Below are 26588 nucleotides of genomic sequence, written 5' to 3'. Positions count from 1 at the left end.
AGGATACACACCGGACATTAGAACCTGGCTGAGCCCATATTAAAGCCATCAATCCAGGAACACATTCGATTCGATGGCTGCGGCCCCTCCAGCACTCCAGCTCTTCACCTCTCCAGCTTAATTGCGATTTTATTGGATTTCATTCTCGGCGAAGCTTGCGGCGCGAACGGGGGCAGGAACATGGCAAAACATTGCCACCGACGTAAATTAAGCACGATAAATAAATTATCATAATTATAAAATATGCGAGAGGCAGCGCAGATACAACAGATAGGACAGATAGCGGCAACATCGAACAAATGCGCCGTCGAGAATTACATAACATACAAAAATAATTTCAACGCGAGCAAGGACAATAAAAAGCCAAGCCGGCCAAAGAAAAAGCGAATGCATTGCAATGGAATGGAACGAACTCCGAATGAAAAAACCAATACAATATTTGTCATTTACATGCATTATACATATTATACACGGCTCGGGTGTGCCTGTTATTTCGATGGACGTTGTGGCAGCACCAACACCAACCCAACACCAACACCAACACAGCAACTGCAGGCGACAGGCGAGGACTCAAATCAGAATCCTGCCAGGCGAGTGGGAGTGGAAGGGGGTGTGGGTGCGAAATTTGCATGTCAGAATCAAATGCGACAGTTTTGACAGCTTGCCGCGCTCATTATTTGCATACAGATGATCGTAATGACGCCGGCGATGAGTGGGAATGGATGACGCCCTGGGGACTGGCTCCCAACCTGACCCAAACCAACCTGACCCGACCCGACCTGCCCTTAAACCACATCCCGAGCACATGTGCTCATTGATCGGCGACAGAGCACAGGTGGCTTCTTGGGGCTATGAGCATGTAATCCTTGCCCACGAGGTCCGCGGACCGCTTGCAACTTTGATGTGATTGCATTTGTCCCGCGGCAACGCAGGATACATTCGTTCAGCTATCATATTCATATCGTATTTATCAAATAACATATTGGGCCGCACTTGGCGTAGCTGATGATGCTGTAGCAGCAATATCCTGTGGGAGCACGAGTTGGAGTTCGAGTTGGAGGAGGAGGTTGGGAGATTGGGAGGTTAGGAGGTGAAGCTGGAGGTGGAGACCGAGCTTACATTAGCCATCGTCTGCGCAAGGAAAAATTTAATTAAAAAGTTCAGGAAATGGAACGGAGCACAGAATGTTGACTGCGGAATGCCAATTTATGACAGCGATGACGGGGAGGCCACGGCTTCGATGCAGGATACACACACACATGCTACTTGGGAAACGGGAAATGGGAAATGGCAAATGGGAAATGGAAAGCGGAAAGCGGATAACGGGAAACGGGATGAAGTCCCGCAAAATGCAAAAACGAAAATTAATGGAAAATTAATTAAGTGTCGTTTAATGTTGTGTCAATGTAAACGCTTTCAACGCAGCGCAAATTAAATTGTTGATGCCATATAGTAGGACCACTCAGTGCTGCTCCCTTTTCCACCGCTTTTCCCCCGCCTTTCCCCCGCTTTTCCCCCGATTGGTGGCTGCTTTTGATTTATTGGTTTTCCCTCGCTGGGAGGGCTTTTAAAGCCACCCAGTATTTCCCCTGCTCCCCCGCAGTTTCCGTGGCGTCGGCCAGGCCATTAAATTACATTTTGCCGCCGCACCCACACTTGACCACATGGCGTATGCGCAATCCGCACGAGGCAAGTAGCCACCGAGTAAGTTTTCCATATGCGAAGTGTTCCAAGTGCAACGGAACTAGTCATTTTTCATGCGGCGGCTTCTCGTTGCCACTCGCTGGCCACAAGCCCCCGATAAAGAGGGCACAAACGCACAAACTCACCTTCTTGCAGTAATCGAGCAAATCCATTTTATCACGCAAACATGTGGGCCCGGTTGTCTTCTTGCTGAGGTCCGTCACCCAGCGTCCCTCCTCGGAAAGGTATTGCGGCTGGTAGATTTGCCCGGCCTCACAGAGAACGGCAATCTGGGGCTCCCATCGCGGCGAGGCGGCCTGCAAGTGGAATAATGCGAATAAAGTTGTAGCGAGGAATTCGAAATTCAAAAATGCCTATTTGGAAATGCCAACAGTGCGTATGCGTAATGTCTGCTGAGTGTGTGCACACTCGTGTGTTTTGGTGCATGTATGTCTTCTTCTTTGCGTTTCTACACAAGTACGATTATGATGCTGGAAAAGCCAAAGACAGCAAACAACAGACGACAGACAAGAGACGAGAGACAAAGACTGGCCCAGGCACATTAATCATGCGCCACGTTGTACAGGCACAACCCATATTACCCAGCCTGCAGCCCGTTCGTGACAAAGCGATACAAAATAATGCCACAGTGCCACGTCGTTTGGTGAACCAGAAGACACTGGCTGATCCCAGCAGCCCACCCCCAGCCAAGCACAATTAATGGCCTTCATTAGAGCGCGCAGTGTGGGCGGATTCGAGGCGAGAAATCAGTCCGAACGACTGCCTAAATGCTTCACTGCCACTGACAGAGGCACCACCCAAAGAGCGACGATGAATGCCCTAGGAGAACTGTGCATAACGATATCAATTGATATATTGATTGACTAGCGCCATTGTGGCCAATGTGCGAGGAACAACAGTCACAGCCGAAATGTGGAAAAGATGCTCTTTGCTTCAGTACAGAACAGATTGCTTAATAGTAGATACTGCTCCTATTTGCCAGGATGTTCGCCCAAACTCTCTGCTTTTAGGGATATCAAAGAATTCTATTCTGTACACGATTACATCCTCAAAAGGACAGTCCCAAGAGACAATTCCCAACGATAGGAAGCCGAATGAATGGGGTCCTGCAGCGAGTTGCAGACAATGCCTGCGCTGATTGCACTCAACGCGAGAGATTTTCCCTCTCTAATTACGAGCAGGCAACAATGGAAGTTTCTCAGATCTGCGCTTTTCCTTTGAGATGGCTAGAATCGGGGCTTTGTTTCAATTTGTTTCTCGCGCTTTCATTCAAGGTGGGCTAACGAGTATCTTGCGCCAAATGCAGGAGCATACCAACTTATTTCCAAGATGGGGGTGCTAGATCTTTCCTGCGATGTCGGGAATTGGTTGGGGTTCCTTTTTAAAATCTATGCTAGATCCATGTCGGGAAGGTTATAAGCGTAATTGATCAAACTGACTCACTTCGATTGCTGGAGAATAAAGCTTCGTTACATATACTGGCAAATATTGATCAGCAGCCCCGCGAGTTTGCCATCGCATTGCACAGAGCCTTGAAAACTTCATTAATAAGAACGGCTGCCTCTGCTGCTGCCACTGCCACTGCCTCTGGGCCTCTTGTATCGAAAGAAAGGAAATCCTACTTCCGGTTGCCGGGGCAGCTGAAATATGCATTGCCCCCCCTCCCCGTGAGTTTGCCTTGTCCTTCGCTTGCCAGTCGAGTCGAAAGTGATGAGATGTGCTGTGTTTGCGTGCGCTCAACTATTTCAAAAGTAATTAAGTTGGCAAGAAGGCAAGAAGGCGCCAACGGAGCTTGGATCAGCTTTTGTTTGCCCGTTTTGGAAGTGAGGGAGTGTTGGGGCTGGCGGGGAAGCCGGGGCCAGAGTTCAGAGGTTGGAGGTGGGTCATCTAGTTTTCCAGGCAATCTAATAATTCAACCAAAAGCAACCAAACACACCCACACACGCACAGATTGTGGGCTGCAGAACGCCCCTTCGAGGAGTGCGAGTGTGTTTGTTTATGCAGATTATGTTTGGCTTGCGCCCGACTGAGAACTGCACTTGTTGTTGCTGCCCCGATGTTGTGTTGTGTTGCGTTGCGTTGCGTTGTGTTGGTTGTGCTTGCACCAGCACCAACAATGGCAGTGCGGGGCAAGGGGAGGGGCTTTTCCACGGGGAGGGGCTCAATAATAATGTCGCTAGCCATGGCAACGCAGTATGCAAGCACAGAGACACATTTGTAGCAGCGATAGAGTGCTGGGGCTAAAGCCGAATCCCCGGTGGGAAAATATGCATAAAAGTAGCGCATGTCCTGCGCCAATTATGCGGAATATCCTCTTTCCACTTCCCACTTTCCTCTATCCACAAATCGGAGCTTAACCCACGAGTTCCCGGGTCAAGGACCGGAAAACGCTTTAAAACATGTTTATATGCAGCAGCAGCTGTGTGGCGTTATGTGATAAAAAAAGGAGGGAACTTCTACAGATAGATTGAGGCATCGCAACGAGAGACGTTCCGGCAGCATGACCCTGAGTTCTATTCTAGTCGACTATTGACTTCGACACACAAATTGCAATCGCAAGGGCGGAAACGTTCGAAATGAGCGTTCATAGACAATTTCGGAGGTGCACGAAGAAAGTAATCCGTGGCTGTGGCAAATCAGAAGCCGCAAAAGTGACTGGCGAGCGAGGGAAATTGCAGCAGCACCAGGATTTTAATTGGGAGGTGCTAAAAGGGCTGTCCTGTCCTGAATTGTCCTGACCTGTCCTGCGACCAGCTGCCAAGTGACCAGCCAAAACGCTGCGCCCACGGACCAAATCTGCTGCAGCTTCCGTCTGCTGCCGTCGTTTCACTTCCTCTTGGCGCGAAAGGCAATCTGGTGAAAGGCAATCAGGATGGAAGCCCCCTTCAGATCTGTCCTGGTTCCCGAACAAGCTGAAAGGGCGACAAATTGTAATCAAATGCACGCATGAGTGGGGGTTTGGCGAGGTTTTGCGAGGTTTTGCTTGTTGCCCGGCCAAAAGGAGCGGAAAATCACGCCTAATCGGGCACAGGGCAGGAAAATGGAGTCCGTGAGTGTGGAAAATAGTGAAAAGCCATTGATTAACTGGCGCGGAGTCAAACTCGCAAAGTAATTGCAGTGCACCGCAGGAAATGAGGGCAGCGGAACTAGCAGCCAACCCCGTTGCAATATAGGGCTTCATTATGCAGGATCCCAGATCTTCGATTGCACACAGTTGATTGTAGGAATGGGAAATGGAACCTGGTAACCAAAGTTCCCATATATCTTAAAAGTGAAGCGTGCCCGGGAAAAAGTTCACTCCCAGCACGTACTTGCTTCGATACTACGATCAAAAGTACACAGTACATTTGGGAGCGGAATGCGGCGGGAAGTAAGAGATACAAAGATACATACAAGCGCAAAGCAAACTAAATAGCTCAGGGGATTCCTATAATGGCCATGGAGCAGGAAGAGCCAACCAAAGACGAAACACAATAATGCAAATGTTTACTCGACCGTAATTAACTCAAATTTATGACATTTTAATTTGCCCGAGCGGGTCACTTGAGAGCGGGCCAAGTTGGAGGAGCTCGCGCTCCGCCGAATGTGCGAGGAGAAAAGTGAGGAGGAAAATGAGGAGGAAAAGCATAACGGCGGAAAAGCAGCGGCGACGAAGTAAAAAGAAAATTGCGCTGTTGTGACTAATGCCACTTGGAGACAAACATCATTTTAATGCAAAGCAAAACGCACAATTTGTTTCCCGCCTCCAGTCCATTTTCCATTTTGTTCTCGGCAATCGGCGACAGGCGATGGAGGTCCAAATGGCCCTTCCCGAACTTTGATATAATTACATTGCGTTCCCTTTCGACCGAAGGATGTGTTTTATCGAAGAAAACTTTTTGGGCAGTTTCATCCTTGGTTCGGGTTTGTTGTTCAGCATGAAACGTGATGTAAAACAAAACACATCTCCTATACAAGCCTGTTATCGCAGCACTTTGTCATTCGGTACTCGGTATTCGGTACTCGGCCTTACAGTAATGGGCCGCAGTGTAGGCAGGCCAGTTAGTGAGCCGGATTCAGGTTATTCAAATTATGCTTTGCATGCTAAGTTTGCGGACCACGGACCACGGACGACATGGGCAGGCGGAGGATTGGGCAGTGTTTGTGATGCCAACCAAACACGTCGCCAGTGCAGATGAAAAAGCGGAGAAAACAAGAGCAAGAGCAAATTGTGAAAAATAGCCACAAGTCAGTGCCTTTGGCAGCCAGCGGGTGGGAGGGGGGTCTTTGGTATCGCGGGTGGCCGGGGTGTTTTTGGGGCCACCTAAGTAGCGTGTCGCGTGGAGTAAGTCAAAGTTGGCAAAATGGAATCGCTTTTCTTTCGTTCTAAACCATTGGAGAACAAACACCAACACTCCGACACACCAACACACTCACACAGAGGCGAGGCTATTATTTATGGCTTTTCTACGTTCTCTGCTGTCGCTGCTGTCCCTGTGCATTTTCGCTTTCTGCCATTTACCTTTCTTCGTGCCTTTTATCTTCTCGCTTCTCGCCCCCTTGTCTGTGTGTGTTTTCCCGCTTTACGTTTGTTTGTGGCTCAATTATGAGTGTCAAAAAAACTTGTTGTTGCTGTTTGGTGACTCAGAGACTGAGGGAGTGGGGCGACGGTGGGTGGGCTTTTCCAGAGGGGAGTATTTTCCGTATTTTCTGTATTTTCCGCTTGCAGCCCGAAACGTTGAAACGTGCCCAAGTGAGTAGATGTGCCCAGGCATACGTGTGCGTGTGCCCCCACCCTCACACACACACACAGACACACACACAGCCGAATGCAGATCGAAAGAGGCAAGGACAGAAACTCGAAACGAAACCTTTTGGCCAAACTTTGTGCAGCCAGCAAAACGCAAAAAACATTTGTTCATTTCACTTCATCTTGGCTCTATCACTTCCTTCCCTCTCTCTTTCCCACTCTCCCTCTCCCCCTCTCTCACTCTCTCTCTCTGGCTGCAGCAGGTAAATCGGAAGCTTTGACAGCACTCACTCACCCGCATTTACCCACACACTCGCAACGCACTCGCACTCACACACACACACTTGCGCAAGCAAATTGAAATTAATTTTGTGAATAGTGCCTGCAAGTATGCAACACAATTTTTGAAAGACAACTTTTCCTTTTTCGCATCCGTGCACGTGTGTGTGCACTGTACTTTCTAATTGATGCTGCTGAAAGCAATTTTAATTACATTTGCGGGTGCTACGCTGCACCCACGCTGCGCCCCAGCAGCGGAAAGCAGTCGAACTTAGGCCCAACTCATCTCAACGCAACGCAACTGAACTCAACGCAAATGCTCATCGACGTCATCAGCTCAGTTGGCACTGTGGGTGCGGAGCAAGCGGAAAGTAGCAATACATTTCGCCGAGCACAATGAGGATAGCTAAAACGTTTGTAGTTAGTTTTAACATGCAGATACCCAAGTGCTAAAAAGCAGAGGAGCTTCTGAAAGCATCGAACAAGTCGAATATTTTGGCACCAGAAACTGTAGTAGACTGTGGTAGATTCCCAGCAATTCATCATTGCTGCAATGGCGTTTTCAATTTAAATTTGTGCTGTTTGTGCTGCTATCGGCAACTGCATCTGGCCACTTCCCTTGCCGCCCAGCCCACCTAATTGATTTAGGACTCCTCCTCCTGCAGGACCACTTCGCTTATACAACATTTGGCCCGGAATGAAATTACTCAAGTCTCTCCCCACTCCGATGTGATTCGTTATTCGTTTTGCGTCTGCATATTCTTTGCATAATGTTTGAGTCTCTCGAAAAACGAAACGATTCCCTTTTTCCTTTTTCAATTCCTCGCTCCCGTGCACACCCACAGAATTTGGGTCACTTTAGCAGTGTTTTTAGCAGGACCTGGGTGCTCCTACCTACGTATGGTATACCCATAGGTGTACTCGTATATAGGCTTATGCCATATCTAGTTAATCAAGGCATACGAGCCTTGGCTAACTACAGCAGGGAATTTCCTTTGACTACATTGTACTTCAGCCACTTGAAATGTCTAACTTGTGGGTTCATTATTTGTCGATTTGCTGCAGGTGCACCTGCCACCACCTGCCTCTGCCTCTGCCACCCACTTTTTTCCACTTCATCTCATCGATTTCGATTTTTTGTGCACTAAATTGGAAACAAACTGGAAAATGGTCAGGGAAATGGCGCTGCAGTGCATTAAGTGTCCTAAGATACTATTGAAAACTCATTACGATAATGTAGGTAATGGATGCGTAGCCTACTTTCTAAGAGATATTTAAACGAATACTATTACTCTTTGAGTATGAAACTTTGGGAATTTTGCATGAAATTCAGTTTGCGGATTGAACTGCAGGAAATTTAGGTGCAGGTCTGCCATCCCCTAACAAACGTTTAGCACTATACCGCTCAATCCGCGCAATTATCGCAGAGCGGAAAATCCAAAACCATAAATCTCACTAGGGGAAATGGGAAATCAATGCGCAGCAGAGTTAACCGAAAAATTTACGATGAATCAGCAAAGCAGTCAACAAAAATTACGCCACATTAATGAGCTTACAGGTCGGTACCAGCTGGGCAGAAATAAAATGCTGGCTAACAACAATTTAATCTCGACAACAAATTGCGGGGGCATTGAGTGTTCGTTGCCAAACTATTTAATTCAATTTGTATATATTGCCAAATATCTAGCGCTTACAGTTACCGCGAAAAGTAGGATTATCTATTATATATATCTTGACCTAATTTAATTGATTTACTACAGGCATTAAATTATTAAAACTTTTATTTCCACAAAACTATTAAATCTACGTTTCTTTTCCGAAATATGATGCGAGACCTTTTAAAGACGGGAAGAAAATTCTCTATAAATGTTAAAACACACACAATTCTACACAAATTCTCAGCCTTTTTAATGTATATAAGAAAAGTACTGTAAAATAATCTGTGTTAGCTGTATAAGTTTTAAGGAATAAAAATAAAGTTTACCATACTTTCGGGCAGAAAACGATAAACGATTGCGCATTCTACATTCTACATTTTACATTTTACGATGCCGCCACATTTCTGCCAGCCAAACTGCGATGTTTTTGAGTTTCAAATACCAGGCAAACAGAAACAGTAGCAAGTGCCAGCTGGCAGCTCAAATTTAACCAAAACAGCTGATTGCTTTGATGGCCGCCCTATTTCATAATGGCCGCCCTTTTCAAAATGGCTGCCCTTTCGATCTCGCCAGTCGCCATTTGACCAATGGGAAGCCAGCTTTGGAGAGGAAACCGTTAGTTTTTCATGACGGCCGCCCTATACGTCTTTCCAGTCAGCAGGCAACGATAATGTCAGTCTGCCCCCTACGCAAATTTATGTTCGCCTGGTGTTGAGTCACTGAGAATTCACCAAACTCGCACAAAATTTCCGACCCGGCATCATTTTTCCCAGTCAAATTGCCACTTTTTGGGGTCCCAGATACCAGGCGAACAGAATCCGCAGCAAGCAGCTGCTGGCAGCCCGAAATCAATTGAAACAGCTGATCCTTTGCATGATGGCCGCCTTTTTTCAAAATGGCTGCCATTTCGATCTCTCCAGCTCCGTTTGACCAATGGGAGAGCAGCGCAACCGTTACTTCGATTCTGAGTGCAGAGCAGTGATGAGCGACCACGTTGTTCTTGTGTTCGTGTCACGATTTTGGCACGATAGGCACGAAAGTGCCTTGCATTACATGGGCGCGTGCCGAAATGAAGAGGCGCCAATTTAACTGATCAGCTGATTGCTTTGCACGTGCTACTCTTTCTGCGCGCCTGGTGTCTGGAATCGAGAACTCTCGCAATTTGAGTGTGAAAAACGTTGTTTGCCTGCAGGAAAATAGTCTTTTCGTCTGCTTTACATAAACATTTTAAATGTATATAATTTCAACTATTTTCCTAGATTATCCGTTGATTATTTATTTTCAGCAAAAATTAAAAAATTAAATTCAAAGTTTTGCATTTATTAGTGAATCGCAATCGGAAGACTACCCATTCTTTGCTGGCTTGGCTCGCGACTAATCGCCTGGTGTCTGAAATGCAAAAATCTTGCAGCAGACCCTAACTTACCAGAGAAAAGTCACAATTTAATGCGCAATTATGTAGAATATACAGGAAAAGGTTCATAACGTCAGATACCGCGTGGCAGCCCACCGTTTGCCGCCCACCTCCCCTGGCAACTTACTACTTTGTAGAAGCCGAACGAGTACTGCGAAATTCACTGCCTCGCTGTGCTTTCTTGTAGCGTTTTTCTCATTATCTGGATCTGCGCTTTTCCTTTTATATTTTTTGCCGGCGCGGAGTCAATGAATGTGTTCATTCGAGGCTGCAGTGGAAAAATGAGCGAGGGGCGTAACGGCGGTGCATAAATTACGAACAGAAGCGAGAAGCGCGAAGCGAGCGCATACGTGAAACACGGGGCGTATGCGCAATTTGGCTAGAAAAGACGGCGAGGTGTTGGCGGCGCACACATACGGGCACACATGCACACATAGACATGAGAGACACGCAGTTAAGAATTTAAAGCAGCGGCAGCATCTCCCTTAGCCTGTTTTCCAGAGAATTAGCGACAATGAGCGGAAAACATAATACGTATGTATATCGATTCCCACCAGGATGCGTATACGTGATGCGCGTTGCTGATGCGTTGCCATGGGCCGTGCATTGGGTGCATTAGGTGCATTAGGTGCATTAAGTGCATCAATGGGTTAATGAGGACACAAGCCCTGGCAGCGTAATGGGCAGCAACTGGAGGGGAATAAGCCTGAATAAGCCGCTTTATCGTTATACAAATCATTTCATTCACTGGTTTTAGTTCACACCAATGATTTGATCATTGAGAGTACAAACTGGTCAAATACCAAATTCGCCCAATTTTGAATATACCGAATTTTTCCTCCCATTTCCCCCCTGCTCCTTTATGAAGATTTACCTTGCCCCTCGTAAAGGGTGGAAGTGTTGGCAATTTGCTGACCCATCTTCAAATGCATTTCAGTTCCCATACGAGTGATTTTCACCTTTTCGCTGATCCGTTTTCCTTTCCGCACCTTTGTGTACGGAAAACAAATTAAAATTGCTCCTTTTATCAGCACTCACACCTTTGAATGGACCTCCACTGTCACTAAGCCCCAACGTTTGGACCAAGCGGAGATCTCTGCCACCCCAAAACCCCTGCAGTTTCCCATTTGGCACGACCCTCATTTTGTGCACAATCAACAACGGGCGAGAGTAGGAAAAACAAACTTCATTTTCATGAAGCAAACGAGCTTCATTTTCGAGCAGGGAAAAAACTAAACAGAAACTTTTCCAGCCGCGTTCGTCACCCTCCTCTTTGCCACCAATGACCTCTTGTGCTTTTGCCACCTTGACGCCATTTTGTTTCGCCACTGAAACAGCGACTCCAGTTGCCCAATCTTCCCCAAATATTTCTGCATATTCTGCAGAAAAAACGGAACGGCAAAGTAAACCAGAATGGACGAACCGAGAATGGGCAACTGAGAACGGGGAAATGCCCGAAATTAGTGCAATTAACTTTAATTGATAGAATTTTTAGTGACTCCTGCCGAGGGTCGGAGGTGGCAAGATTGGGGCAGCACAGTTGGTTGCGGCAAGTTAGTGGGGCGGTTCCATTGGTAGATGGGCAGATGGGTAGTTGGCTTGGGTGGAGCGGTAACAAGCTCATAATGGCTTTGGACACACTTTGGACACAAAGAAGGAATGGGAAAGACGCTAGTCCTGAGCCAGCCATCTGCCACTGCGATCTCTCCCATAAAAGAGCGAGTAGTACATCTATTTCCTGCCAGCAGTTGGATCTTAATCGGAATGGATCGGAGCAGCGGTAATCAGCACTACTTGCTAGAAAGAAGCGTTTCTTATGATCCTTATGATCGGGATCACTATCCAAGTCGAGTGTAACTATACGAGTAGATACGCTTTGATTTTATTTTATAAACTTCACCCCTTTGCGTTCCCGCTAGCTGAGTGACGGGTATCTGATAGGCGAGGAGCCCTCCTTCCCTCCTTCGCCTGTGTCTGTGCCAGGACTCTGCTCATTCATTAAGCATCTCGAAAGGCTTTCTTGGGATTTTCTATTGTTGTTCGCCTCTATCTCGTCATAATGCTGCCGCTGCTGCTGCCGCTGCCTCGTATTCCATTGTTCTTGTTGTAATCCGTAAAGTCTGCATTACTTCAAATCCACAAATAACGCCAAAATAGCATAAAACCCGCCTGAGAGCAGCAACTCAAAATCATTCTAAAAAGTATATATAGAAAGGACCAAAAACCAGGGAATCCAGCACGTAATTTCCTTCTTCCCGTCTTCTCCCCCCGCGCTCCCCTTCTCCTTGTCACACTTCTGGGTGGGGCAGGGTGGCTGATGGGTGGCAATGGGGCGGAAAGCGGGAAGTTTACTTTGTCGCAGTGTCATTTATTTTGGCATTTTGTCGTTTTCCTTTAGCCTCCTGCTGCTGTCTTCAGGTCCAACTGCTTCCACTGAGGCCGAACACTCTTTTGAATGTTGAAAGAGAGCTAATCGGCCTGCTTTGCAGCAAAGGGAGAAACAAGACTGATTTATTTCCAGTGCCTTCATTTGCCTAATGAAAGACGTGGCTCGTATTTCTGCCAAACCAGCTCCTGCGTATATCTTTCAATTGTTTTGCAACTTTATATGAAGCAAATCCAGCAGCCTGCATTGTGATCTTTGTGATGAGCTTCTCCGCGTTCATTTCCAAGGGTATTTTCCGTTGATGCTTTGTCCCCATTATCATAGTCGTTAGTTTTCCCCCGTGCCCCTTTGTTCAGTTAAGCACCCGCCAGTGTGCGTTTTTCTGACACGTATCTGTTGTTGTTTCTGTTTCTGTTCTTGTTGTTGTGGCTCCACTCGCCCGAGCTCCACACATCCTGCGCTGCGCCACATCCTTCGTATTTCGGCTCCTTCGCCTGAGTTTCCCACTTCTGCATTGCATATTTCAAGGCGCCATGTTTCGGTGTCGATAAGGTAAAATCGATATTCCACTCTGCTCCATATTTCTGTTAGCTTCTCAGGGGTTTTTCGTTTTCGTTCTTTTTTTTGGGGGGAGGAATTTGTTCGGCTTAACTACTTTGCATCAGACACCCCAAGTGGATGGATGCCTATCCTATTCCTATCAGAAAGGAAATACCCCGCTCCGAGCTTCAGTTTCATTGCACTTAGTATCCAGAGTATCCACACACACACACACATACACCTCTAATTCCGCCCCAACCCCTCTTCACCATCACTGTTGCAGACACGAGCAAAACCTTAGCAAACAATGCTCCAATTAATACAGCGAAACCCTGCTAACCTACAAGTCGACGGTTGAAAGGGTCGGTTGGGTGGCCGGAATGGGAAAAGTTCACTGTTCCATTCATCAGCGCCTAACGGGGGGAGGGAGTGGGGCAGGGGGTGGGGCGTTGAAACTGATGGGAGGACAACAAATTAAAAGGATATCAAAGTTAATATGGAGCGTATTTCAAAGTCGTGCGGCGAATGCTGGTGCTTCCAAGGGAGTTTGGCTGCTGTCGTCACAATGCAAAAGAGCCCGAGGCAAGCTAAACAGCTAACCACCCAGCCACCCAACCACCCACCGCACACAAACACCCTTTAGCCATCTCTCTCGCTCAGTTGCGTCTTGAATGAAAGCTTCAAATTGGTTTCTGCTGCTTCTTGAGCCTTTTCTGTTTTCTGTGGCACAGAAAAGTATACTACACACAAAAGCAGGCGGAGAGGGGCGGCTGGCGCGGGGCGTGGCCTGGCCTGGCCTGGGGGAGTGGTGTAAACAGCGGGGGGGACAGGGGCAGGGGACAGGTAAACCGAAATAAATTCAAAATAATTTGTGTAAAATAGACGAGCAGCAAACGATGTTGTCCTCGCACCACTCCCCGCCTCCCCACCTACCCGCCTCCTGGCCAACAGGCTACAACCCCAACCCAACCCCCAACCCACACCCCCTCTTTCTGCCACAGGCAGCTCGACACATGCGAGAAGCGTGGTGAAATCTGCCGCCGGCATCGAGAACCTACCACAAAACGGGGGCCATGGTGGCAAGTCCCCGCCACAGCTGCTGCCGCGCTAAAAGGCTGCCGAAAATGTGTTTCCCCCAACAAGGCCAAAAGTTTAACAAACACTGCGGAGCGCAGAGAAACGAGAGCACAGCGAGCGAACGAGCGAGCGAGAGGGATGCCAGAGAGCGAGCGAGAAAGAGAGACTGAGAAAAGCGAGACAGAGAGAAAGAGAGAGAGAGCGCAGATTAAGCTCGGGCATTTGGAGCTCTTGAGAAAGTTGCGCTGCGCCCAAGGCGCTGCCGCTTTTATTTCCACACATTTCCACCGCCCACGCAGAAACAGACAATAGTTTTGTTGCACCACGGCACAATGGCCACAGTCCACCCACCACCACCCACCAGCAAGCACCCACTGTGTTCGCGGGCCAGCACAAGGTCGAGCATTCATTTCCATTCGCAGTCACTCGCAGATTCAGTTGTGGCTCCTCCGTTTTCGAGACCATTGGACGCAAAAACTTTTAGCTCATTGCGCGGATTGCAAATGGGAAAGGAAAGGAACTCATTTTAATTATGAGCCCAAAGTTGGCAGCAGCTGAGGCTGCAATCCTTAATCCCAGGTGGGATGCCCAGATTGTGGCCGAAAGTATAGGGAATATGTACATTAAATCCACTTTCGAAATCGTGGCTAAAAGTTATTTCGGCCAAGGAGCAACGCCCGCCAAAGATACTCGAAAACACTAGGCCACTGCTCGGAATGACAGCCACAAAATGCGGAATCGGGCTAAAATGTAAATTAAAAACATTTTGCCGACACACCACACCACTAACCACACACCACACACCACACTGCACACACCACACACTGGAGAGACATGCACATGCACAAGGGTTTCGGGTATCGGATTTTTGGCTTTTGGGCTTCATTGGGGATCGGCGTGTTTGGTATCGGTGCCAGGGCTCTGGCTTTGCTGGCAGCTGGCTGCCTTTCCCTTCGCCCTTCCACATGGGGTCAGGTCAGATCGATAGCCACTCAGAGGTTACAGATGTCTCCCTTCAGTGCTCAGTGCTCAGTACTCAGTGCTGTACGTTCGCACTTGAGAAGCACTTGATACTGATACGTTTCGGTACTCCGTACTATGAATGGTTCATAATCGGAAATGAACCCACTGAGAATGTATCCCCCCTCCTTAAGCATACGAGTCCTGTCCCTGTCCCTGTCCCTGTTCATCCCAAGAATCGGGTACAGTTGGCAACAAAAGCTGCCGAGGCTGCGGCCAGGCCTTTGTCCGGCACTCAGGCCTAACCACTTCATTGTCCGTATCATTGAGAAGAGTTATTTAAGTGCGATTGACACCCCTCCCCCTTCCGATAGATATGCATATGTGTATAGCTGGACAGGATGGGCGAGTGGGAGAGGGGCAAATTAACTCGACTGTCAACCGCAAAATCACAACAGATGCAGGCGCCACTCAATCACGGTGTTCATGAGCGCGCTTCGAGGGTCCTATTTCATTTTCAGCCCCAACACACAAGTTTCCTCTGCTCGCTGTGCGAAAACTAAGCTCACACACACTCGCTCTCCACCACCCACCACCCGTACGTACACATACATATGCACTAGCACTACTAGGGTGAAGGGCTTGCCTGCGATACAATATTTTTTACCCGCCCGCAGTGTGACATTGTGGAGGGGGTGGGGTAAAGGGGGAGCTGGGGCAAAGGGCTGACTCAATATCAATACAGTTTTATTTGCGTTGGGATGATTTGCATCCTTCCGCACTCGCACTCGCTTTAACTATTTTGTAGCACAGTTCTGTGCGCAGTGGGGAGCTATCCCATCCCATCGCATCCCATTCCACCCACAACCACGATTTATTTACGACACGAACGTTTTTCTGGCAGCTGCCAGGGGCCTGTACACTTGAACACTTGAACACTTGAGCATTTGAATCGCCCGAGCCCGACTTTCGAGCGGCTTCAGAACAAAATCGAAACCGAATGCGAATGCGACCTCTCGAGTCTCCCACAGACGCAGCCGAAGTCCGTAGTATTGGTCCCCTTTATAAATTTATAATTCCCAACCTTAAACCACAACCCACTGGCCACCTCCCACTGCCCACTGCCCACTCCCCACTCCACTAGATGTCTTTTCCACTCAGTTTACTCGTTTGCTGCTTGGCTGGTCACACGCGTCTCAGGCCATAAGCTCCGCTCCGGATTGCACACACTCGAGCGTAATAACAAAAGTGAGTCAGCGCGCCAGTCTGTGTCTGTGTGTGTGTCCGTGTCTGTGGGTCAAGTGTGGTGCGGTACATCATGCGGTACATCATCAAATTAAGCGCTCCAACAGTTCATAAAGTGCTGCGACGAGGCATCGATGAAGACAGTCTACCACATTCTACTACATTCGACTACATTCGACTACATTCGACTACATTCGAGTCGTGTCGTGTACTGCCGCTGGCCGCAACTTGTGTTCCTGCGCGAGGCGCCACTAATCAATAAATCGCACAAATCGGCGCTTGAACGCTTGAACCCAAGTGTCCACCACCCACGAGTTCGCCAAGAAAGAGTCATTGCTCTGCCGTCTTTGTCCGCGGCACTCTCCTTGTGACCAGGCACCTCGAAGCTCGCCGCCTCATCGATCCCGCTCCTCCGTGCAGAGTGCAGAGTGCAGAGGCACTCGAAGTATTTAAGCGGCACATGCCACGGCTGCTGCTGCTGCGGCCATTTGGGGCGCATATGAATTTAATATAGACGCCAACGCCACTGCAGCTGTGTGTGTGTGTGTGGGGCGGCCATTATGCGCCGCAGCACATACAGCATTATTTTATTAAGTGCGACGAGGCCAAGCGGGGAAACAATGTGCGTTATCTCACCCTCATCCTCACCCTCCTAAAGCACCAAGACACCCTGGTCTACGACGAGCATTCCTCCGGATCCATTCCGAGTCCCCCGTTCTCCATTCCACACTGGAACGTGCCAGACGGAGGAGGCACCAGTGGCGCCAGTGCCGCCAGTGGCATGGGGAAGAGGAGCGCATTCTGCGGCTGCATGCCACTGCGCTGGCATGCACTGTGGTGTAGAGCCTTCGATCCCAGCCAAAGGATAATCCTCGGACCAGAAGCCGCCTTCCATCGATTTATTTGGGCCCGCTGCTAGGCCTGCTTTCAACTCAGCTGCTCCTAAGACTCTTAGAGCAGAAAGGGAAATGCAAATGAAGTACTCGCAACTCCAGATTTGTGCGTCGAACTGACATCATTGAGCTTCAACCTTCTGACGGCAGAAGAATCCAAGCTCCAATCCAAGCTCGTGCTGGTATTAACGAGCGTATTTATCTGAATTATCCTTTCCCAACCGGATTCTCCTCCTGCCTCCTCCCACTGGCTGACTGGCTGACTGGCTGGCTGAGTGAATGATTTGCCGATTGATTATCGACCAGCCAGCCAACCCATTTGCCCCACCATTCCGTTCGTCCTGTTCGTCCTTCCCCTGAACGTCCTGCCCGTTCATCCTTGTGGGGCTGTCGCGGCAGATAAATTTCATTATCTGCAAACGCAGTCATAAAATCTGACATCGCATCCATTTTTGCAACAAACGACGGCGGGCTCTGACTTCACTTCCCATTTCCCATTTGCCGTTTCCCCCCCTAAAAAAAACACTTTGCGTGGGCCAAACTGTTCCTCTTTCATTTTGAATGAATGTGCGAATAAAATTAAATTTAATAGCACACTTTACGTCGCACATATTGCGAGATAGACATTGGTGTGGTGGGATCGCCGGCTGTCGCCTGCCAACGGAGCACCCCGTCATCCATCTGTGACTGCCGCTGAATGCCGCTGACTGCGTGCTGATGGCCAAATGGGATTTGGGGAATGCGCCAGGACATGAACCAGGAACAGGAACAGGAACAGACCAGACTACAGGACTAGAGGAGGAATGGAATGGAGTGGGAGGAGGTGCGGATGCATTACGGTGTCAAACGCAGTTGCCGACGGGTGACTTTTCGAAGTTTGCCCTTTGATTTGCATTCATTGTTTGCCTCCCCAACTCAGCGTCCATCGCAGGTGGGCCACTTTCGCCCGATGAGCGCCGACTGACAATGGAAATGCGGCGAATCGAATTGAATGGAGTGGGAGTGGGAATGGGAATGGGACTGGCGATGGGGAAGTGGAGGTCTTGAGGGCTCCACGGGGTTCGCTCGCCATGCTGTCAGATAGAAATGAAATACACGAAGAACCAATGATGCATCGAACATCTACTGAGAGTGGAAGGTTAGAGAGGACGCACTCCTTTAATAAAAACACCGGCGAGTCTATGCAAAATGAATCGCAGATGAATGAATAAGCTCCGGCATGGGAACTTATCAGAATGAAAGCACTCTGCACTCCATGCAGTCAAGCTGCAAAGCTAACGACTTGGCTATATTTGACCACGACTCTCGCATTCCTCGCTTGGCCTGCTTTTTTCTTGGCTGAAAATCCGGTCAAATGCAATTTCGCCCGGGGCAGCGTGATTAAATGATTCCAGGGGCATGCTCCAAGGAAGCGAAAAGTCTGCTGCCAATTGAAAAGTAATCCAATCGAGGAATCGGCCAGCGGAGGGGAGACGAGAGGCAGGTGGGCAGATCACATTTTAAGTTCTTCGGGTTCTTCAGTGGGCAAACACGGAGAGGATGAAAAGTGGAAAGCGGAAAGTGGAGGCGCAGCAGGAAAAAGACAGCCGAAAATGCAATATTGCGATTTTATAACACAAATTGCTTATAATCACCCAGCTCGAACAAGGGCAGTCAGGATGGAGATGGGGATGGGGAGGAAGTGGGTGGCAGGAGCAGAAGGAGGAGAGCAGAAGGCCAGAAAGCGGAAATGCACGCTGTAATGGCTTGGAAGTGGGCGTTGGCCCAGGCGGAAGGGGGGCGTGGCAGGGGCAAGCCAGCTTTTCTGCGCTCGCCATCATGGCAATGGCATAAAAATCATATTTCCGTTTTATTATTTGCTGTTAATGAAAATGCAAATAAAATTGGATTTTCCGTGCCGCACAAAAAGGCAGCAAAATGAAATGTTGTTGCTGTTGCTGTTGCTGCAATGGGGCAATGGGGCAGTGAAAAAGCGAGCGGACTCTGCTGCAAATGTATTTCCTGGCGCATATTTCAAATAAACATTTCGGTTTTCGCATTTCAGTATTTCACTGTTTCTGTATTTGTGTATTTATGTATTTGTGCATTTGTGTACTTGTGTATTTCTGTATTTTTATGTCGACGGCAGGCGAGTCGAGGCGAGTCGACAAATGAAAAGCATCAAAAGAGGAAAATACGAGCAGTGGGTCAGAAGAACGCAGTGAAAAATCATTTGAAAAGCCAGCTCAAATATGTGACCCGCCTTGCACCTGAGCACCTGATGTGGCTTTAGAATTAATTGGGTCATAACTATATGCTATATAAGCTATGCAAGCTATATAAACTATATCAACTACATAAGGTTGGCACTTTTTTCGACGCATGCTAAATTTATCCAAGACGAACTGGTCTTTCTCCATGCACTCCATGCGGTGGCCGCAATTGATTGGAACTCAACGAGGAGTCAAAAGCAGGAAAAATACGAGAAATACGAAAAATGCGCAGGATGAGCGACGCAGCATAAGCTACAAATCTCAATCGCCTGCTCGAGGAAGCCACTCGATGCTCATTGCTAATCACGCCTATCGTGCAGAATGATGCACAGCGTCTTGTTGGCTTCCAGGATCCTGCCTCTTGCCACTTGCCACTTGCCACTTGCCTCCTGCCTCTCGCTGAAGCCTTGCCCGAAAGCAGCTTTGCCCAAGGCACTCGAGTGGAACAAGCCAAGCCAAGCCAAGTCAACCCGACTCAGGCAGGCTTTACCCGCACTCCCCTCCCTTCGTTTGGCAGCGAATCGGGATTGCAGACCTAACCCAATTCCGCTCGAGAACTGAGAACGGAGAACTGGGAACTGTAAGCCAGAGGGGCTTGGGGTGCGGGGCGCTGGCTGTTCGATTTGGAAAGTGCCATTTGTGCCATTCAAATGAAATCAGCAACGAACTATTGAGCGGGTGGCGGGCGACACCTTGCACCCACCCACTAACCCAACATCCAACATCCATTCACCACCCACCATTCACCGTTCAGCAGCAGCAGATGGAACCACGACAATGGCAGTAGAACAGTAGAGCAGGCAGCCAGCCAAGCAACGAAAAAGTAAGGAAAAGACGTTCTCCCTCCCCCGTCAACGAAATCACAAATTCAAGCACCTGCCACACTCCCTCCTCAGCCCCTCCTGTCGTCCACGCTTGCGAAGTTTTCCCCCTCGTAAATGTTTGCAATACAAATGTATAAAACATTACCGCACGGCTGTGCCAAAGACGTGCTCCGCAAATGGCGGCGAAGGAGGCGAAGGACCTTCTTTCGCTTTTTGCTGGCTCCGTTTTCCTGATGGCTTTCGCCTCCCTTTTGCCGGGACATCAGCTTATGAGAGGGTAAACTATAGTTTCTTCGGCTTTGCTGGCAGTGCAAATAAGAAGGCCAAGGAGGACTTGACGCCTAGGTCTGTAATGTATTTTAGAGCTAAGAGCGGAAAGCTGCGGCAGCACAAGAGAAGGATTAACTTATGTTGAATCGGTGCCACTCAAGGCCTCTGTTCCTCAAATATACTCGCATTCTCGTATTAAGGTGTGTAATCTAATGCACATTTATTCGGGATGTTTTCGACCGGTAGCGATACTTTTATATTAGTTTGCCTGGCGCTGACCCCCATTTCCATTCACTTGGGTTGCTTTCATTTCCTTTTGTGGAGGCTGAGCTGTCATTTGTTCTGGATCATTTGCTCTATTGTGAGTCGTCGTCGTCGTCGTCTTCATCATCATTATCAGCCTTATCAGCAGGGCTGCAAGTCGTCACCTTGTTGGATTACTCGTACAGTTGTTGACCCACGTTGGCCCGGCATCGCAACCCATTTCTGTTTGCCACTCGAAGCGGAGGTGCACTGCGATTTTAGGAGCCCCAAAGGCTCAGGCACAGAACACAGGACACAGAGCACAGAACAGCACTGCTGGGCAGGAGCACTTAACCCTAATTCCTGCAACTCTGGCACGCCAACTGAGCCACAGACAATGAACACATTAGCCAAAGTCCTGGCTGCCTAGTTGCTTAGCCCACTAGCTGCCTGGCTGCCAAGCTGCCAAGCTGCTTGGCCAGTGTCCGAGCCTTTGTCAATGGTGAAATGAAAATGAGCGAAATGCATAATCGAAAAAAACCATTGAAGCGTAAATGCTTTGTAACAGGATTCGGGAAGGGGCGAGTGCCTCGAGGGGGAGGACAAAGCGAACACACTACGTTACCCTAAACCTTCGATCCGATCCGGGCCAAAATAAAAGCCAAGCCAAGCCAAGCCAAGCCAAGGCAACCAAACGGAACGAAACAACACCAGGCGAGTGGCGAAGGACGACAAGGAAAGGGAATGGGAAGGAGGACTCTGGCGGGGAATATCGGGGATGTTGGGGTCACTGCACAGTTACAACCACTCACTCATCTACGTATCAGCCCACCGCCCCGTCCTCTCCAGCAAAGCATGTACATACTCGTGTGTGTGTGACATCGATACCACAACTAATGAACGATGAACAGGACGTGGACAGGACTCTTGGACTCTGGGACTGACTGAATAGAAATGACAATGGAATCGGGTCGCCATGGCAACTGGCTGCAAGTACGGATCCCCGACGAGCCAGTGGCCACTCAAATGACTTACTACGGCTGACCAGCTACAAACCCAATTGAATCCTGAACTTAACCCAATCACGAACTGCGGTCTCCGCAGCTCAACTGAACCCAATGTGGCCCCAACGAGCCCCGAAGGCAGCTACTTGTGCTGCACTCCCAGGGAATGAGAGCATCTGGGGATCTGGGAATCTGGGGAAGCAATGCTTTAAATGGGACACTGATACACTGGTGCACTGTCCACTTTGGCCTGCTTATCGAGAAGGTGCTGTTCTAGTTCGAAATGATGGGCTCAAATACTCGACGCCTCACACTCACATTCTCGTGTGCATGCCGCAGTCAAAATGACTTTATATGGATGCATTTTCGGATCGAAGCCCGGAATTTGAGAAAAGTTTTGCGGCTGTGGGAAATTCCGTTGCGGCGACTGCATGGCATTCCCGAGTGAATCATTCCACTCCCCGTGTGGGAGTGGGTGACTCATGGGGCAGGGGGTGAACGCAACTGAGCCGCCTTCTATCAGTCAGCAGGCAGCGGGCAGCGAACTGACTAATTCAGTTGACTCCAGCGAAATTGGGGAGTTGTGCCGATGGAGAAGGAGCAGGAGCAGGAGGTGGAGAGATGGAGAGAGGGGTGTGCAACTAAAGTTGGCCGACGGTTCGCAGTTCCTGCCCGACAATCAAATGGCCAACGACTGCCAGCCACCCTCCTTCACCCTCCTGCCACCCCCCTGAAAGCCCCCGTCCGCCTCCGTAGAAAGGGACTTTGTATGGGCTGTTTGGCAGCCACGATTGCGTGTTCCGTTTGCCAGGGGCGGCTGGTTTGAGCCTGGTTTGAGGCCTGTTTGGGGGACACGTCGTTGGCATCGAGTGTTTGAGGGGATATTCCCGGGCATATTGCACAGTGCGAGCCAGTCCTGCCATCCTGCAGTCCTGCAGTCCTGCAAATCCCTCCCTGCCGCTTTGTTTTCTGGATGATTCAGACATGTCCTTATGAAAAAAAGAGTGGAAAAGCACAAAAAAATACAAGCAGAGAGGCGATGGCTACGAAACGGGTGGCGAACTGAGGAGGACACACTGAGGGTACACAAACAGAAATTCTTATCAACAAAAGTACCCCAGTTGGTAATGCATTACTGCAAGTTTGCAGGAAACAACTACTCTGGAAATACCGCTCGAATCACACATATCCTTACCAGATCCTTGAGGGTTTTTGCGACCAACTGCTAGCAGTTTGCTGTTCACAAAGAAAAATGATCTGCTCGTAATATTAAAGTGAGACCGAGTAGAAGGCATTAAATCGCTTTCCCGGGGGGGCGGGGGGTCAGGTTGGCATGGGGTGGCTAGTTGTCCTAAGCGGGGTGGGAATGGTGGGTGCAAGCGACACAAGTAATCAACGACCACCACAAAAATGACGACGGCGATGCGTGCCCCTGATAACAACGACGGCCGCGGGGAGGGGGTGGTCCGGGTTGGAAGGGCTGACCAGGTCGCAGGATAGTCCTGCCGTGAATTGCAGGCAGCATGAAAGCATGAATAGCCGAATTACGGGGACGAGACGTGAGGGGGGAGAGTGAATGAACCAATGGAGAGCAAAGCAAATTGCAGGCTGCATACAAAGCAACCGATGAAAGGAGTGCAGTGCGCTAGAAAGCAGCTTAACTGCTTCCCTGGCCGGGATTGGGTCGGAGTCCTGGCTCCTGGCTCCTGCCGCCTGGATCCTCGCTGCCGAGCTGCTGAGCTGGTGAGCTGCTGCACCTCGGCTTTTCTTCCTTTTGCCTTTCAATTGGTTCGTCCGCACATGAATATGGATTTTATAAGGTTTTTGTTTCGCCACGGAAGACTGTGCGCTCTGTTCGTTGCCAAGGGAGACGGCTGCGATTTATTTAAGAGACGGGACGGGAGAGTAAGGCAAACTTGTTAAGGTCAGGCACGTCGGCCCGAGGAGCTGCAGCTACCGCCTCACAGAAACCGCTCGCAAATGATTTAAAAACACTTTGGCTTAAGCCAGCAATATCCTAGCAACGCATTTCTTCCTGTCGCTCTGTCCGTAGGTGTGTGTGTGTGTGTGTTCGTGTGTGTGCATTTATGCCAGTGGCTGAATGGAGCTGAACAAGAAGATTCGTGGTGAATGCAGGTCCAGCCTCAGACCAATTTGGGGATTATGCCGAGACACAGCCAGGACGGATTCTTTTCGCCCGGATTGTTTGAGACCTCAACTGAAGGACCTCGCACTCCAGTGCCACGATAATTGCCAGTCGCTTGGGGTTGGCGAATCAGGTTTTGGTTTCGGTAACACCTCCGCTGCCCTCCATGCAAATCGCCATCCAAATGCCAGGCGAACCTGCTAACCTCTGCCATCCGGATTTCGGTTTTCGGCTTTTGGTTGGGCAGTAGCCCGCCACAAGAAATGGGGTACAATTAAGCCAATACTTGCGCCTTGTGTGTGTTAGTTAGGCAAACCCCATCCAACATCCCCCAACCCCACAACCCCTTCCCGCCTTCAAGCCCTCGAGCCTCCAGCGCCGCTGCTAAGCGATGGCACATTTTTCGTAGCATACTTGGCGCGGCTGCTTAGCCCACGGCCACCACGGCACAGTGCTTGTGTATCTGCCTTTCTGTGGGTGTGCGTGTGCGAGAGTGTGTGCGAGAGTGTGTGCGAGAGTGCGGTGCGAGTGTGTGCGTGGGCTGTGGTTGCGATTGGCATTGCTGTTGCACGCAGAAGGAACACTGCGACTTGTCAGCTGTACTTGAGATGAAAGTTGCGACATACGAGATAAGCTGTCGAAAAGGGAGCAGTAAGGAGGCAGTAGGGAAGCAGTAGCGCCATACAACAAGTAGTGTTGTTGCTAGTTGCTACAGGCCTAGCGAGGACACCACTTGCCTTCCCCTTTCCCACTGCATTGCTATTGTTTTGGCTTGAATGCGTGGTTCTCTTTGCAAATCCATTTGTCATCATCACTGCTTTGAGCCCGAACTAAACAATGTTGTAGGGTGTCCAGTGTTTTGGCCCAGTGTTCCCTGTCAGTTTCAGTTTCGGTTTCTGTTTCGGTTTCTGTTTCTGTTTCTGTTCTGAGTTTCGGCTCTTTCGGCCGATGGAACTCCTTCGTTCCATCGAGTATTGTATCGAGTGTGGAGTGGAATGGTCTGCTGTGGTGTGCTGTGGTGTGTTGTGGTGTGCTGTGGTGTGCTGTGGTGTGCTGTAGCGTGGTGTATTGTCATGTCGTGTGTAGTGGTGTGGGGTGGTGTGGTGGGGACTCGGTGACTCACCTGAACCTGAGCGGTGCCAATGGCCAGGACGACCCAGAGGCTCCTCAGCAACAAATTACGACGCAGCGCGGCGCACATTGTTCGCACTCCTTTCAGCTGCTTGGCTGCTTGGCTGCTTGACTCCTTGACTCCTTGTCCTGTCTCCTGGCGGGGAATCTCCGAGAGTTTGGTGTGAACTTAGCTGCTCCTGCGGCTGGGCTGAAGTGCTTCCAGTTGTGGTTAATTGTATTTGCTTTGTTGGCTATTCGTTTAACACTTTGCTGCACAGGCGGACGACGGCAGCAGCAGCAAGAAATCGAAAACACAAAAAAATTTCATTAGCAAGCGATTCGGAATGGTGGCCTTTTGTTTCAGCCTTTAGCTTTCTGGGTTCTTTAGTTCTTTAGTTCGTTAGTTCGTTAGTTCTGGGTTCGGATTTCGGATTTCTGAATTCAGATTTCTGTTTTTTTGTTTTTTGTTTTCTGATTTTTGATTTCTGCGCTCTGAGGTTCGTACTCCGATTTCGTTCGATTTGCGGTGCCCAAGTTAGCTGCCCTCAGCGCAGCGCTTTTCCTTTCGCCGATGCCCCAAAACCTATCTCTGCACGGAAAATGTCAACTCGGAAAACTCGGTGCGTGCGCTTGTGTGTGAGTGGCCGTAGTATTCGATTGTGGAACGTAGTAGAAGAGAGTGCGGGATGGGATGGGCGGGGGTAGAAGCGAATGGCAGGCAATAGCAGGGGGGAATGGAAGGAAAAAGGAGGGAAAGCAGCGAGAGCACTCGCTGCTATCTGTATCTGTCCTGTCGTACCCACTCGCTGGTTCTCCGGGCTCAGAAACGGAAAATATAAGTGCCACTATGGCCGCCGTTCTGCGCCTGGAAAACTTGTCAGCTGCAGTCGTCGGGTTCCATGTCCCATGTCCTACGTCCCACGGACCCATGTCACTTGTCCATGTCTCCTGCTCTTGGCAGTTCCCACGCTAATCCAACCCCAACCCTTCTCCCGCTCCTGGAACGCGAACGTCTTCGTCGGGCTTCTGCGCACTTTCCCGGCCCCTTTCTCACTGATTCTGCGCAGGTGCGCTGCCCATGGTCCCCCAGCTAAGTTGGCATCACAAATCCATTATTGGCATCGGCTCGCTTTTCTTTTCTTTTCGTTTTTTTTCTTTTCGAACTTGAATCACTTTGTTTTGGATGTTTCTCTACGGTTTTTGTTGTTGCGTTTCTGGTTCTGTTTCTATTTTAGCACTCGCACTTGAACAGCAAAAAAAAGTATTGAGCTTGTTTTGATTAAGTCAAGTGACTTGACGGTCGGTCTCTCAGTGTGTGTCTCTGGGTTTTTCTCCTCCGTGACTCCGCGGCTCTGTGGCTCCTCGGCCACCACCTCTCTCCCGCCCGAGCGGGAGAACGCCAAGAGCCACTGGCCAGCAGCCCCTGGCCTTCCCCAGCTGCGGGGGAGCGGGCAGCGGGGAGTGGGCCGAAGAAGCCCCTGGAGCGCTGAGTAGCTGGAGCTCTGGCTGTACGCTGTACCTGGCGCTGCGAACGCTCACAAACGACTGCGAGTGCTCTCGCTGCCTGCAATCCTGCGAGTCCCAGTCCGAAAGTCCACGAGTCCGAAAGTGCGAATGTGTTCGCACACTCGTCCGAAAGTCGAACTCGGGCGCGAAGAGCGCAGAGCGCGTGCCCGGGATCGATATTAAGGGCGAATCGAATCGAATCGAATCAAGCCACTGGCCTTCCGCTTTTCGCTTTTAGCTTCTCGCTTCTCGCTGTCCGGGCTGCGTCGTTCGTGGCCTGTGGAATGTGGCAGCCGAGAAGGACAGCAGCAGCAGGTGCTGCGAACCAAGCACCAAGCACTAGGG

At 49.5% G+C, this 26588-nt stretch overlaps 1 protein-coding gene across 15 annotated transcripts in view; it reads right to left on the bottom strand.

Moving 5' to 3' along the window:
- The window catches only part of LOC122625367 (amyloid-beta-like protein), a 41664-nt gene extending 15311 nt beyond the window's left edge, over window positions 1–26353 (bottom strand). For 13 of the 15 annotated variants that reach the window (XM_043805493.1, XM_043805502.1, XM_043805498.1 and 10 more), the window contains exons 1-3: window positions 26257–26353; window positions 24748–25007; window positions 1830–2000 (exon numbers count right to left, since the gene is read on the bottom strand). In XM_043805493.1, the coding sequence (XP_043661428.1) occupies window positions 1830–2000; window positions 24748–24825 (249 nt within the window). In that variant the 5' untranslated portion in view covers window positions 24826–25007; window positions 26257–26353. Of the gene's footprint in view, window positions 1–1829; window positions 2001–24747; window positions 25008–25242; window positions 25263–25910; window positions 25931–26256 lie in introns of those variants that run through there. The other 2 variants (XM_043805495.1, XM_043805496.1) reach the window with 2 other exon arrangements.
- Between the last annotated feature and the right edge of the window lie 235 nt (window positions 26354–26588).

The sequence above is a fragment of the Drosophila teissieri genome, chromosome X (genome assembly GCF_016746235.2).
Source record: "Drosophila teissieri strain GT53w chromosome X, Prin_Dtei_1.1, whole genome shotgun sequence".
In the NCBI taxonomy this organism is placed as follows: Eukaryota; Metazoa; Arthropoda; class Insecta; order Diptera; family Drosophilidae; genus Drosophila; species Drosophila teissieri.
The sequence above is the reverse complement of the archived record's forward strand: the minus strand, read 5'-3'. Positions and strand labels throughout refer to the sequence as shown.